This window comes from Chroicocephalus ridibundus, chromosome 9 (assembly GCF_963924245.1).
Source record: "Chroicocephalus ridibundus chromosome 9, bChrRid1.1, whole genome shotgun sequence".
In the NCBI taxonomy this organism is placed as follows: Eukaryota; Metazoa; Chordata; class Aves; order Charadriiformes; family Laridae; genus Chroicocephalus; species Chroicocephalus ridibundus.
Genome location: NC_086292.1, coordinates 39,216,844 through 39,229,524, shown reverse-complemented (window position 1 = coordinate 39,229,524; position 12,681 = coordinate 39,216,844). Strand labels below are relative to the sequence as shown.

Here is a 12,681-nt window from a genome sequence, read left to right as displayed (position 1 = left end):
AACACACAAGCATCTTGGTTTATATATTTTGTAAAATGTTGCATGAAATTCCGGGGTAACAATTTGTTCCAGCGTAGAGGGCTTGAAAATCCTTGCTGAAGATTTTCTTCATGAAACAGCTGCTGGTGCTTTGAATCGTGTGGGTGGGTGGATGTGTGTGCTGTGCCTAAAAGGAAAAAAAAATCTAGTCAGATGTCAAAGCAAAAATAGGAGATTTCAGAGACTTAGACTGGGTGGAGGAGGTGGGAAGCCAACTCTGCAGAGATGTTAATTACCTTGGGAAGAAAAAGAGCGCAATGGAGTAGGTGTAGCGGGAGATTTACTTAATAGAATTCACATAATCATAAACCCACTTTCATTGCATTTAGACAGGTTCTCAGTGAGGGCTTTACAACAGAAATATTTTACCAGAGGAAAAACAGTTATTAGTCTTTTTATTGGAAGGGGGTACTTATTTTTATGTCTCTTTTCATGAATGTGGACAAGAACTGTATGGTTTTTGTTTGACTTGTTGGCTTTTGAGGTTAAAAATGAACCTCATCATTCATTGAATTATCCTGGGGACGAAAAGTGACGCAAGACCAAAGACCAGCTATGTGCAACTGTGGAAATGGCCCTTTTCCCCATAAAACAAGCAGCGGCAGCACGTGAGGTACTTTATCCATAAAAGGTGAGTCTTCTCTCTGCAGAGGGAGCTCAGGATGGCGATTAAATGCTTCAGACTGCAGCAAGTCCCCTGCAGCTTGCGAGACAACCTGGCACCTTCCTCTTTGCAGAGTGCGGACGAATCTCTGCGGTTCCCCTTCCCCTCCTGCAGCAATGCGTGGTGTAGCTATGGAAGCTTTTGGAGTCCATCGATGGGTGCAATAGCCACTGTCCTGGTTAGCTGTGAAGAACAGAAACTCTTGAAAAGCAGTGTCTGGCGAGGCTTGCTAGCACTGTAGGGATAAAATGAGCGAGAGTCTGGTAGTAGATGTCCCGCCAGCTGTTGCCTGCCCCGTGCTCTCCCCCTCTGTCACGCACAAAGGATGGAGCGGAGCAGGAGGAACAGCAAAATGGAGAAACCCAATGCTCTTAACATATTTCTACAGTGCTCCCAATCTAATGAATCCATACCCTCAGCCTGTCCCAGGTAAAGCACCGCGTACACGTCAGGTGCAGCAGGTAAGGCAAAGATAGAACAAGTTGCTACCTTCAGTTTTCCCAGGCTTTTTTGCGTTAAGGACCTTCTACAAAGACTTATCAGGAAGGGTGGGGGAAACATTTGATCACATCTGCTGGCCCTGATTTGTAAAGCAATTATAATTAATCCTCCTGCATTACAGGTTCACTGTTTTGGCCAAAGGCTGTTCTTTCTTTCATCCCCGAGTTCTTGCTCTGCTGCGAGCACGTCTTTGTGCTGCTCCTGCTTTACTCTGTTAGGTGGCCTCAGCAAGGGATGCTGTTTTTTCCCTTTAATAGTACTGTCTTGATTAACGTGTGTGTGTGTGTGTGTGCTGGCTTTGTAGAACTAGAAATGAGATGATCAGTTTACCACCAGTGGCACGTTGGTGAACAGATGTTACATTTAAGTCTAGAAGCTCTCAGCAGAGGTAGGAAGGATGGTAGATAGCAAAGGATAGTGCAAATCGTGGAAACGTAGGTGGGTTAATTCCACAAAGGATTTGCTGAACATTTGGGATAGAGAGAGAATTTCTCTGCAAATCCATCCCTGTCTCCTCATCTTCATATCCAGTGTCACAAGCCCTTCTGATTCACGTCGACTTGATGAGCTGGAAGAACCTGCTGAGCCTGTGATAGCTGTGGACAGAGGATTAGCAGCTTCTTTCCCTCTTCAGTTCTGTTTTTAGACTGGGATACATCTTTACTGTAGATTAGCAGCCTGGTGGGTTGGGGAAATTAAATTTCACAAGGGCTGCAAACTGGAAAGCATGTATTCAGAGGTGTGAAAACGAAATGGGGAGGTTTTAATGTAGTGACTTCTTAATGAGTAGATCCTATGGCCTCGAGCCCTGGGGCTTTTCTGGAGGTGAGGTTACTTCAGAGTAACAAGTGATGTGAATTTAAAGGGGAAATTACAGAGTAATTCCTAATCTGGCGCTCTTGTCCCAATTTATTTTAACGCTGTTCCAAAATATATTGGCTAATATATTCATTAGCTATTTCATAGCTGTTATTTTGGTCTTTTCCCAGGTAGAGAAGCTTGTGACAGGGCTGGCTGAATTGGCTCATCCTCCTCTTTGGTGGGTGTCTCATCAGAGGAGGTGTCCTGGCCAATTCCTGCCGGCGCGTTGGCCCTCCTCCTCGGGGCTGTGCCGGCGGCTGTGCCAAACACCCACCATGATCGCTGCTCTGCTGCCTTGGAGCTGAGCTTGCTCTCCTCTCTGCTTTCCCCCTTGCCAATCTGGCAAGCCGGGGCCGATGCAGCCCGGGCGTACGCTGTGAGCCAAGCTGGCAAAGCCCCGTGTGCTGCTCCGGCTCTGCTCCCGCTGTACTCCATCCAGCCGCCAGGCACCTTCACCTTTCGTTAATGAAATGGTGACTGGGGAAAACGTATTTTCAGGACCCACATCAGCTTTTCCCCTTCGATGCGCTGTTGTGATGCAGGGAGTGTGGGAGGGGAACCCTTTAAATACTCGAAGCATCCCCTGAAAGAAATGGCAGCTGTACATATGGGCACTGCTCATATATTACAAGCAGCATGAGCTGCCAATACATTTTTTTTTTCCTTCTACACACTCAGGTCATCTTGTGACCTCTCCCTGCTTGATTTATTTGGCAGTTTCTCTCCGTGGGAAGGCAGTGGGATGGGTGTGTTACAGCCTATGGAGGTTCTGCTCTACGGCAGCTTTATTTGCATTCGCTTTTATCTGATGAATATACCTGGTGTGTTTCTAAATGTCTGGAGTCATTCCTCGTTGATGTAGCGCTACCTTTTACTGTGAACATTCTTCTGTGTCATCTTCAAATAAAAATTTAGATCTGTCAGGATTGTTTTTCTCCCAAAGGAAGTGAAATTAGTATGGGATTTTGTTTGCCTTATGCGGAAGTATCAGGAATGTTCGCCATCTGATATGCTTGCATGTAGATGAGAGCAAAGGCAGATATTTATTTTTTTATAACCACATGCAGACAACTCAGTCAGTATGATGAATGAGTTTATTATTCTGTAAGGTGCTTATTACATTATGCTCCTCTTTGCCTTTGTCTTTAGGGAGAGCTCTTTAACCACTTCAGGGATTGATTGCATTTGATTAGAGCGTAGTTTGTCTTTTGAATCCTCTCTCCTGGATGAAAGTCCACAAGTTTATTCTGTTTTCTGATGCAGACAGAATTGCACCATGTGTGTAGTATACGAATGAGGACCAAATGCAAAGTTATTTCATCAGAGCCCATTTGAATTGATGAATGGCCTTTTCTTATAGAATTATAATACTGGATTGCAGGTTGGGGTGGAAAAGAGCCCGTGGGCTCATCCTGCCCATGGCAGTTTTCACATCATGCCCTTTCCCTTCTGCACCCTTCCTCTCAGCTCCTTCTTCCTTTGAAACTTGAAAATTCTGGCTCATCCTTTCATGAAAAAAAGACGGTTTTCCCAGTTTGTCTGAACATTCCTGTTACGGTAGCCACAAATGCTTCCCCTGCCTTCTGCCCTGGCTGGAGACCTTCTGCCCTGGCTGGAGACCTTCTGCCCTGGCTGGAGACCTTCTGCCCTGGCTGGAGACCTTCTGCCCGGGTGATGGAGGAGTGGTGGGCAGCACTTTCCTTCTCGTCTCACGTAGCCGAGGGTGAGCCGGCTTTGAGAGGGGGAAAGACCGGGATGGGTAAGTGTGATGTACCCGCAGCGTCCAGCTCCTCTGAACGGTTTCCATGAGCTCTGATTTAATCTCCTAAGCTTCCACTTAGGTTTTCACTTCTCTGTAGGAACGCAGCGGTTCTGAAGTGCCTGACTGACTGAGGAGGATTTAAGGCAAAAAAAAAGGTAGAGCTGGCTTCCAGGCAGTTTCACTAATTGCAGCTTATTATAAATTTAACAGATGAACTGTCAGTTTCTTGAAGGTGTGTGATCACCACAACCTTTTCTTGGATTCTGCGCTGGCTATAGAAGAAAATTAACCTCTAAGGTGCTAAACTAATGTAGTGCCTTTCATCACTCAATAAGGTGTTCCTTGGTTTACAGTTCACAAGCTTCATTATTCCTTTTATCACATCTTTAATAATAGTGGACTGTGGTCTAAAAGATATCTTTGCTGTGGATTTTTTTTGCATATTTGTATTTACAATGGCTATTGTAGGAGCTGTGGAAGAATTTCATTCTTCTCAGAGTCTTCTTGCAGCGAGTGAGGCTTTTGCCTCTCAATAAAATGGGTCATTTTATTAGTTTTTCCCCACAGATGTCTAATTTGATAGGCACAGTATGACTGAAATAATACTTTTTATCACTTGAAACTTCTGGGTATTTCATAGCTTCTAAAATAAATTCTGTAACTTGAGAAGCTAAACATTTGTAAGTAGTTCATCTGTCTGATGTGAGATTTTTAAAGACGAAATATACATGTAGCACTTTCCTTAAAGTTTTTGGAAAGCATCCTGGTTTTTCTGGGTTGGTGATAGCTTTTCCTCCTGTTCTTGTGACTCTCTGTATCATGTAGTCCTCGCATCATCATACTCCCTTTGCATTGTCAAAACCCTGCATAAAATCTTTGATTTTCTTTTAATGTAAATCTCTGAAATTGCACTTGGATTTTATGTTGGCTGCGTTTCTGTTGTGCGACTTAGCCGGAGGAGAGCACATCTGGGCAGTTTTGCTTGTACCTCTGCCTGTCGCCCGGCCATTCAAAAAGATGTTTTGACCCTGAAAGCTGATGTCTGTATGGTGCGCGATGGCCAGCGCTGGTGGCAGAGTCACCTCTCCCCCTTTCTTCCCTGATTCTTCCCACGCAAAAAACAATCTCAGGAGCATCAGCTGCCTGGCCCTCATCTGGTTTGATCCTTTTGGTGAAGCTTTCGGTGGTAGGAAATGGGAGAAAATCGGATGTTTATTTGAAAGTGATGGTGCAAAAATAGAGAACCACTGAAGTTGAGCCATTTCTAAGAAAGCAAATATAAGCATCAGCACAGAGGTCAGAGGTTCAGCAGGGGACGGAGGCAAGTAAAGATCTTTTTCTGGTAAATTTAATTCACACTTTTTGCTAAATGTAAATGATAGCTTAGGAAAAAAACTGCTTGGAATACATAGTAAATGATGTTGCCAGGATACTTCCTGATCATGTTAATTAAACTGTCCCACAGATTTGGCTTAATTACTGCATAATTTGCATATTGGAAAGGATGGTAGCTTTACTAAAGAAAGCTCCTATTCTGTTAGCAGAAGGAACATTGTACGTGAATTACTTTCCAGGGGAAGGAGTCTCTAGACTCATATAATGAAGTATCTTGAAAATAAAATTAAGGTTTTTGATAATGACCTGACATGTATCTCATTCCTTTTTGCAAGATCACATTTTACGCTTGCTCCACTAAGTTCCTTAGAGACCTCATCCCAACAGCCTTCCCCTTGTTGGCTATTTCTTTAATTACAAGAACCACCGTTGCCTTCAAGGTTACTGGTGTTGAAGCAGATATTAGTTAACTTGTGTAAAGTGGCAGAATATTTGTCTTGAGGCCCACATTTGATCCTGCGTGTGTGTTGGTGGTGATACACTTCACCACCCTCCCAAGTTAAACCCACAGTTAAGCTATCAGCTTCTCCTTGTCTTGTTTTTTATTGTTTTTTTTAAGTTTCTGACATGTCTCTGACATCCTACTTGTACTTCTCCTACAAATGGAGAAATGCAGAAATATCTCTTTGCTCTTCCAGTGTAAGGGCAGGTGTTGCTGGTGGACACCATGCTTGGAGTCCCCGGGCCATCCCGGGTGCCTGGCGGGGCGGTGGGAGTAGCCGTGTGCCTCCCCGCCTCTGCCTTTGTAACCCTGGAAAAGTGGATTTTGCATCTGCATTTCTGCCGGGGTAATTTTATAGCTCCTGTCCCTGCTGTTGCTTCGAGTTCAGTGACGTTCCTGCAGCCGTGTTTAACAGCAGGTCCGTGGTAGTGCTTTGGGAAAAGAAGATAAAACATCTAAATTCCTGCATGAAGTAAGACAAGATAGAAACTGTAGTGTTTTGGGAAGAAAATCTTCCGAATACAGTAATTTCCCAATTTAGACTGCTAATTGCTTTGGATGATATCGTTGCTAAGATATGCGTTTCCAATGTGGCTTCTACTTTTTAATTCTTTTTTGATCTGTTTCCAAACAGGTGATCATAAACAGCACAATCACACCCAACATGACCTTCACTAAAACATCGCAGAAGTTCGGCCAGTGGGCGGACAGCAGAGCAAATACTGTGTTTGGTTTGGGCTTTCCCTCCGAGCAGCAGCTGACGAAGGTACGGGGGGCTCGGGGAATTTCTGCGAAGGCTCTCTTGTTTTTTATTAGTGAAAAATTGCATCTATCCATCCGACCTCTTCTGAGCTGTAGGCTTATGCAAGTCCTCTTCATTTGCGCAAGTTGCCCATCTCCTATAATTACCCGATGTCCGTATATACAGAAGCAGGCAGTATTGCAAACTGTTTAGTCAAAACCATAAATTAAGTCTGACCTCTGACGATGGTACTTGCAAGGTGATCTCGACAGTATCTTGCCCAGCGTGGCTAAAAGCATTTGTGTTTTCAGATGTTTACAGAAACAACCCGAACTCTGTCGTATTTTTTGGCATCTCCCTGGCCTGTGTGCTCCTTTCAGCTGAAAGTGGCACCAAAAGCAAAGAGAACCACTGATGTGCCAGGACTGTTGGGTGATATTAGGGCTGCTAAACGTGTCTGAAGGAAGAGGGTTGCTGCGCAGCCTCAGGAATGTGGGGGTTGATGACTTGCTGCCGTTGGTAGCTAACCGAGGTAAAGGAGTTGCCAGCCCCTGGGGCTTGCTGGTGCCCTCATTTTGCAGATAACCAGTGCTGGTGGGGCCGTGCTCTCGGGAGGCTCGGTGAGCTGATCTGGGTTAAACCAGTACTGCATTTTTGGCATTTCAGCTCAGTGGTGTGATTTGCAGCCCTGACCCCAAGCTGCTTTATCGCAGACCTGCGGAGGTGGCGGTGAGTCGCGGCAGTGACTGGGCCGGCGGGGGGATGAGTGGCTGGGGAGGTCTGACGCCAGGTTTGCTGGCAGAGCTGCCTCTCCCAGAGGGCAAACCTGGCCGGGGGCTTGGTATTAATGCAACGCTTCCCTGGACCAGGGACTGGCTGCAACAGCAGGCTTGCAAAGTCTAGAGCTGCCTCTTGCCATGAATAACCAGCAGTTTAAAATATGTCCTCTGTCATTAGATTAGTGGTCTTGCCAAGTGCTCGTCAAGCAGCTGAGGTGTTTGTTTGTTCATGTAGGAAGATAACCCCTACTTATCTAACACATAGGTGACACCTGAAGCACGCTACTTGGCAGTGGGTTTTGTCAGTTAACTCAACATTGTGTCCTTGGGCACAGCACACAGTCTCTCCTGTTGCCGTCCTCTTGTGTGCTTTGATAAGAAAAGGATGAGGAGAACAAGGTGTTTCTTGTAGTGTCTAAAATAGCAAAGGCAGGCCATTGCAATAGAAGGAGGACTTTTCCATCGACTGAATTGTTATAGGAATTTATTATACTAAGTCTGTCTTACTGAGTTTTTGAAATTTCCAGAGAATTGCATTTTTTGCAACTGTTTCATAAAGGTAAAGCATATTTTACTTTTCACGTCAAATTATTTTTGGACTTGGGACGTCCGTAAAGGTGCTGCGGCAATAATCTGCGTGGAGCAGGTGGTGCCGAGGCTGGCTCGGGAGACGGAGGTGTAACAAGGCAGGAGGTACATTTGGAGGTCCTTGCACCCTAATCAGAGAGATTTTACCGTATTCTCCAAAACTGTCCAAACACATACTTAGAATAAATTTAATGCTGGTATCCAAAAGCAGCTCTTCAACGTTCATGTGGCCAAACTAGAGCCAATCTGAAAAACATGTCGTGTGGGCACAAGGGCCTCGGCACCAGCTGTTTCTCTCAGATCGGTTCGCACATCTGCTTGCACTGTGCAGTCTGCTGAAGAGCCCACTGCCCGCTGCCTTCTCCATGCAGGAAAAGCTTTCCAAATCAGCAGAAAGACTTTTTTTCTGCTCAGAATATTGAAGGGAAGCACTTCTGAAAATGGCTTGAGATGAGCTATTTAAAAAAAAAAAAAATTCCGACAGTTATCTAGCTGGAAAATGTAAGAAAAACTGGTTTATTACCACCACGCAAAGCAGTGGGACAAAGATATCCCTTGTCATCCATGCTCCTCAGTTTAATTATTGAACCATTAGTGAGAAAGATCGGAGATGGTGGAGAGATTACAGATGTATAAGCGTATTGGGAATAGTAAAATCAAGTTTAATTTTATGTTGATATTATTATACTCTTATAAAAGATATAAATTAAAGCTTGCCAGGTTTACTGGAAATGATTGAAGCTTTTAGTGAGGAATTGGAAGGACACACTAAAACTCCACTAAACCAGAGATCAATAGCCCTGGCTTAAAATAAATAAATAAATAAAGCTGAAAAATGTCTGCTGAAAACGATGAATAATAATGAGACAGGAGAAGAGGTTAGCACGCCTAAGAACGTCTGCATTTTTAAGTATATTGGTTGGCCTAATAAAAGATATTGCCTCTTCCTAATGCCTTGCTTCTCTTGAGATACTTAAGCATTAATCCATACCTATAGGGAAAAGCAGTTCAAATTAAACATAAGCCATTAATGAAAACTGCATTCGGTGACCTAGTAACCTAATTACCATCACATTGATTGGGAGAATCCCAGGGCTTAAAGTTGATGTCCTACTCGGGGTCCGTTTCCCCTCCTGCAGGACTCGCTGACCCGCCTTTCCCCCCTTCCCACCCTCTGCCTCAAGGCACTATTCAAACATCGCTACGGCCGAATCGAAACCGGAATCAGAAGAGAATTCATGGTGTGCCAGGGTGTGATGAAGAGGCAGGGCCGGTGCTGTAAAGGTAGTGATGTGTTTTGCTCATGAAGCAGTTAAGTAAAATTTCTGCAATCATCCCGGATGCTTGGAGGCAGACGTGCTCTCTGAGGAGCTGTAGGCAGTCAAGGGCACAGGGACAAAGATTTACACAGGTGAGAAACCCAGTAAACCCAGACTTTGCACATCATAAAGCAACTGCAGTCAGCATCTGGGGAGCACAGGACTCTGCTGCTCTGCATGTGCCAGGCGCTGTGCTGCAGGGGGAAAGCTCGGAGCAGAGCCTGCCCCTGCCCCCAGCGCAGCCCCCAGCCAGTCCAACCGGCACCGCTGCTGCCAGCGCACTCTGCAAATTACTGGCCGCTTTCTGGAATAAATGGTCTTTTTTTTTGCTGCCGATCTGCCCGGTACCAAGGGCTCATCCAAAAAAACAAAAGGGCAAAGCGACACATGCGTTGTGGGTCACGGCACAGCAGTGCTCCCCAACAGGATTGTCACATCACCCAGCCTTCTGCAAACCGAGAGGGCGATGAAATATTTATGAGACTGCTTTGGGTGGGAGCAGCTGTTTCATCTATCTGACACTGGCACAATTTGTCAGTAGGAGATGTAAAATATTGTGCCCAGATCAGCAGCTTAAAATTTACACGTTCAAAATAATGCTTTTTAAGGTCTAAAATGTTAGGAAGATCTATTAAAACATATATATTTTTTTCCAGGTGGCAAGCTGGCTGCAGATTTGAACAGCCTTTAGATAATTTGTGCAATGCGCAGTAGCATCCTTGAATCCCCATTAAATTTCACTGGCCAAGACTCATAATCAACAGGGCTCATGGGCTGCAGCAGCCTTAGACTGAACGGCTTCACAAGCGTTGGTAGCAGCAAATCTTTTCCATAGGTCTCAAATCTTTTCCAGCTCGGTCTCACAGCTTCCTGGAGCATGGGAAGACACGTCGTGTAATCCATGATGGACTATTGGAGTGGTCTTTAGTTGGCATTTCTCCTACTCCAGTCTTTTCTATTTTCGCTAATTTTGGGGAACTTTGCCCAAGGGTGAGGGTGGAGGAAAGGGAAGACAAAGGGAGTGAAGATGGATGGGGAAGGAGCATGATGATTTTTTTTAGTTTGCTTTAGATATTTAAATATGCGTTTTCCCTTGAGACCACATTTACCAAGTTTTCATTTACTAAACAGAAGATTATTTCGCTTGTTAACTAGGAATTTCACATCTAAAAAGCACTCCCTGTTGCTGCAATGGTTTGATAGCTCAAAGTCAACTTAGATCTTGGAGGTGGCACATGGTTTTGCAGTATCAATTATTTGTCCGTTATCTGTGTTTGGAACAGAAGAAATTGGTTACTGGAGAGACAGCATCTCTTTAATTTCTGCCAGTGATGAGACGCTGTGGCCATGCCGTCACTCTCGGAGATGGCCTCGGGATCTGGGTGGCTTCAGGAACGCCTGGTTTGCTGCTGTAGCAATTAGCGTTGGTAATGCAAGACAAGTTTGGGCTGTCACCACCGTGTTGCTGCACTCAGAAGGGTAATCAAGTGAAAGGCTTTCATTTCATAACAAGCCAAGTGATCCTCTGTAGCTTTCAAAAATAGACTGTTAGTAAAATCTAGCAGGTATTAATTAGCTGAGAATTAAAAAGAAGTGGCAGCAGAACCCTTTATGGACTGACTGTTTCCAGAGACAGTCTTTCACCCCGTTTCTGATACAGCTGTCTTTACATTCGTAACAACAATAAGAATGAAGGGTAATATTTTGACTCTTAAAGCCAAAGATCTGTCACTAAGATGGTGAAAAATTCAGTTATCTGTACTTGTTTGTAAAAGCAAATGTGTTAAATACATGTGTTGGTAAACCAGAGGCACGGCCGCAAGCTATTGTGCAATGAGATCATTATTGGTTTTATATTGAAGATTAGCTTTGCCCGCTCATATACAATTTTTTATTATGGAAATGTGGGAAAACGTCCTGCTCTTCTCAGCTCACATGATTTTTCACAGCAGTCTCCTGTGTGCTTTATGAAGATAGCTGCAAAAATAAAATTTGATAGATCGCTTCCAATTCTTTTTGTCTTTTCATATTTCTTACAGGCCATGAAGAACCCTCATAAATTTTTCATACTTGCCCATAAAGATTTATTGTAAAAGAGAGACTCAAAACAGCCCTTTACTATTTGCAAGAAACCCAAGTGCAGAACTTACTGTTGACACAATATTTTAGAAATAATCAGTTTGCTATAGCTGTTTGGTCACAGCAGGAAATACATTTTGTGTAAAGTTGGAGTTAAATCACTTAAGGCGAAAATGTAATGTAGTTGTTCCTAATGATCTTTATGGTGCCGCAAAGGTAATCAAGTCATTTGCGTGTGCAGTGACTGCACATGCCACCAGACAGCAACCGCTGCCATCAGCGAGCACGTACTTTGCATGTGCGATTTCAGCGGTTGTACAGAGAACAGCTGGATGCGAGAGCTCGATCTTCATTCACAAGCATCATCACAGATCGTGGTCCACACCCGAAATTTCACTTGGCTTTGAGACTGTCCGTGGGATTTAAGAATGATGTACGTGTGTGTGTTGGAAATCTCCATTTGTGTGTGTTACACAGGACACGGGTGCCTCCACATAAAAATCCAGATTCCTCTCAGACCGGTTGGAGAAGATTTGTTTTATCAGTCTTTGTGGCCCCAGTATTTTACTGAGAGAGAGCATACCAAATACCTGCTGTAAATCTAAAAGTTAGAAGATAAGATTAGTAAGTGGATAATGATTCTCCCCATTCCCTGACTACAAAATGTGATGGAGTTTTTTCATGCTTTTATTTACAATTTTGTCATAAGTGTTCTGAATTATCTGAGGATATAACGGCAATCCTTTTATTCACAAAGTGTGCAATGAAGTACATCTATTTATATTTTTACTTTTAATATGTCCTTCCTTTCTAGCATTTCAAGTTTCTCAGAACACAGGCAAGCAAGACCAAGCTGCTTTAGCAGAAAGACAAAGTTACTCATTCTTATACTGGATACACCTTAATTAAAAAAATAAATTATATATTGTGCCTTTTCTTTCATCTTTGCAATCCTCCTTTTAAAACTTTAAACACCGTTTAAAGTGTTTAAAGCCCTGCAGCCCTGACTGGCTGAGATAACAGCCGTATTTCAAAAGTGCCAGGCTGGCTTCGCAGCAGATGTCCTACAGCAACTTGTAGAGATTGGGATCGTTACTTTTCATCTTTATCCTTCCGTGCCCCTGCCTCCACCAGTTTGATATAACCCTCTTACAGGAAGCATTCAAGCCTTTCCCTGAAGTCTTCTACCTTCATTTTTGCCAGTAATAAGAAAATCAGACCAGAAAAGCTGTGTTTTCATATGGGCCCATCGTACATTCAGATCTACCTTCTCATTTTTTCTGTCTCTTGATAATCCCTTGCTTGCATCCTGCAGATGAGCTCATTTGCATTCTTTAATTTAATTGACTTGCTCTTAGAAACAGAAGACATTGATAATTTTTTTTATCCAAACATATGTCTTTAATACTTTCAACTTTAATAGACTGTCAACACCAACGGAAACAGAGGAGGGGGAGGAAATAAACAAAACCAAATCAAACCAGGAGACATTAATAGCTCATTTTATTCT

The 12,681-nt window shown here is 43.7% G+C and overlaps 1 protein-coding gene across 1 annotated transcript in view; it reads left to right on the top strand.

Annotated features, from left to right (window-relative positions):
• Positions 1-12,681, top strand: part of HOMER2 (homer scaffold protein 2) — a 64,609-nt gene that overhangs the window by 35,847 nt on the left and 16,081 nt on the right. The window contains exon 3 of the mRNA XM_063345975.1: positions 6,299-6,430. Within this exon, the coding sequence (XP_063202045.1) occupies positions 6,299-6,430 (132 nt within the window). The remainder of the gene's footprint in view (positions 1-6,298; positions 6,431-12,681) is intronic.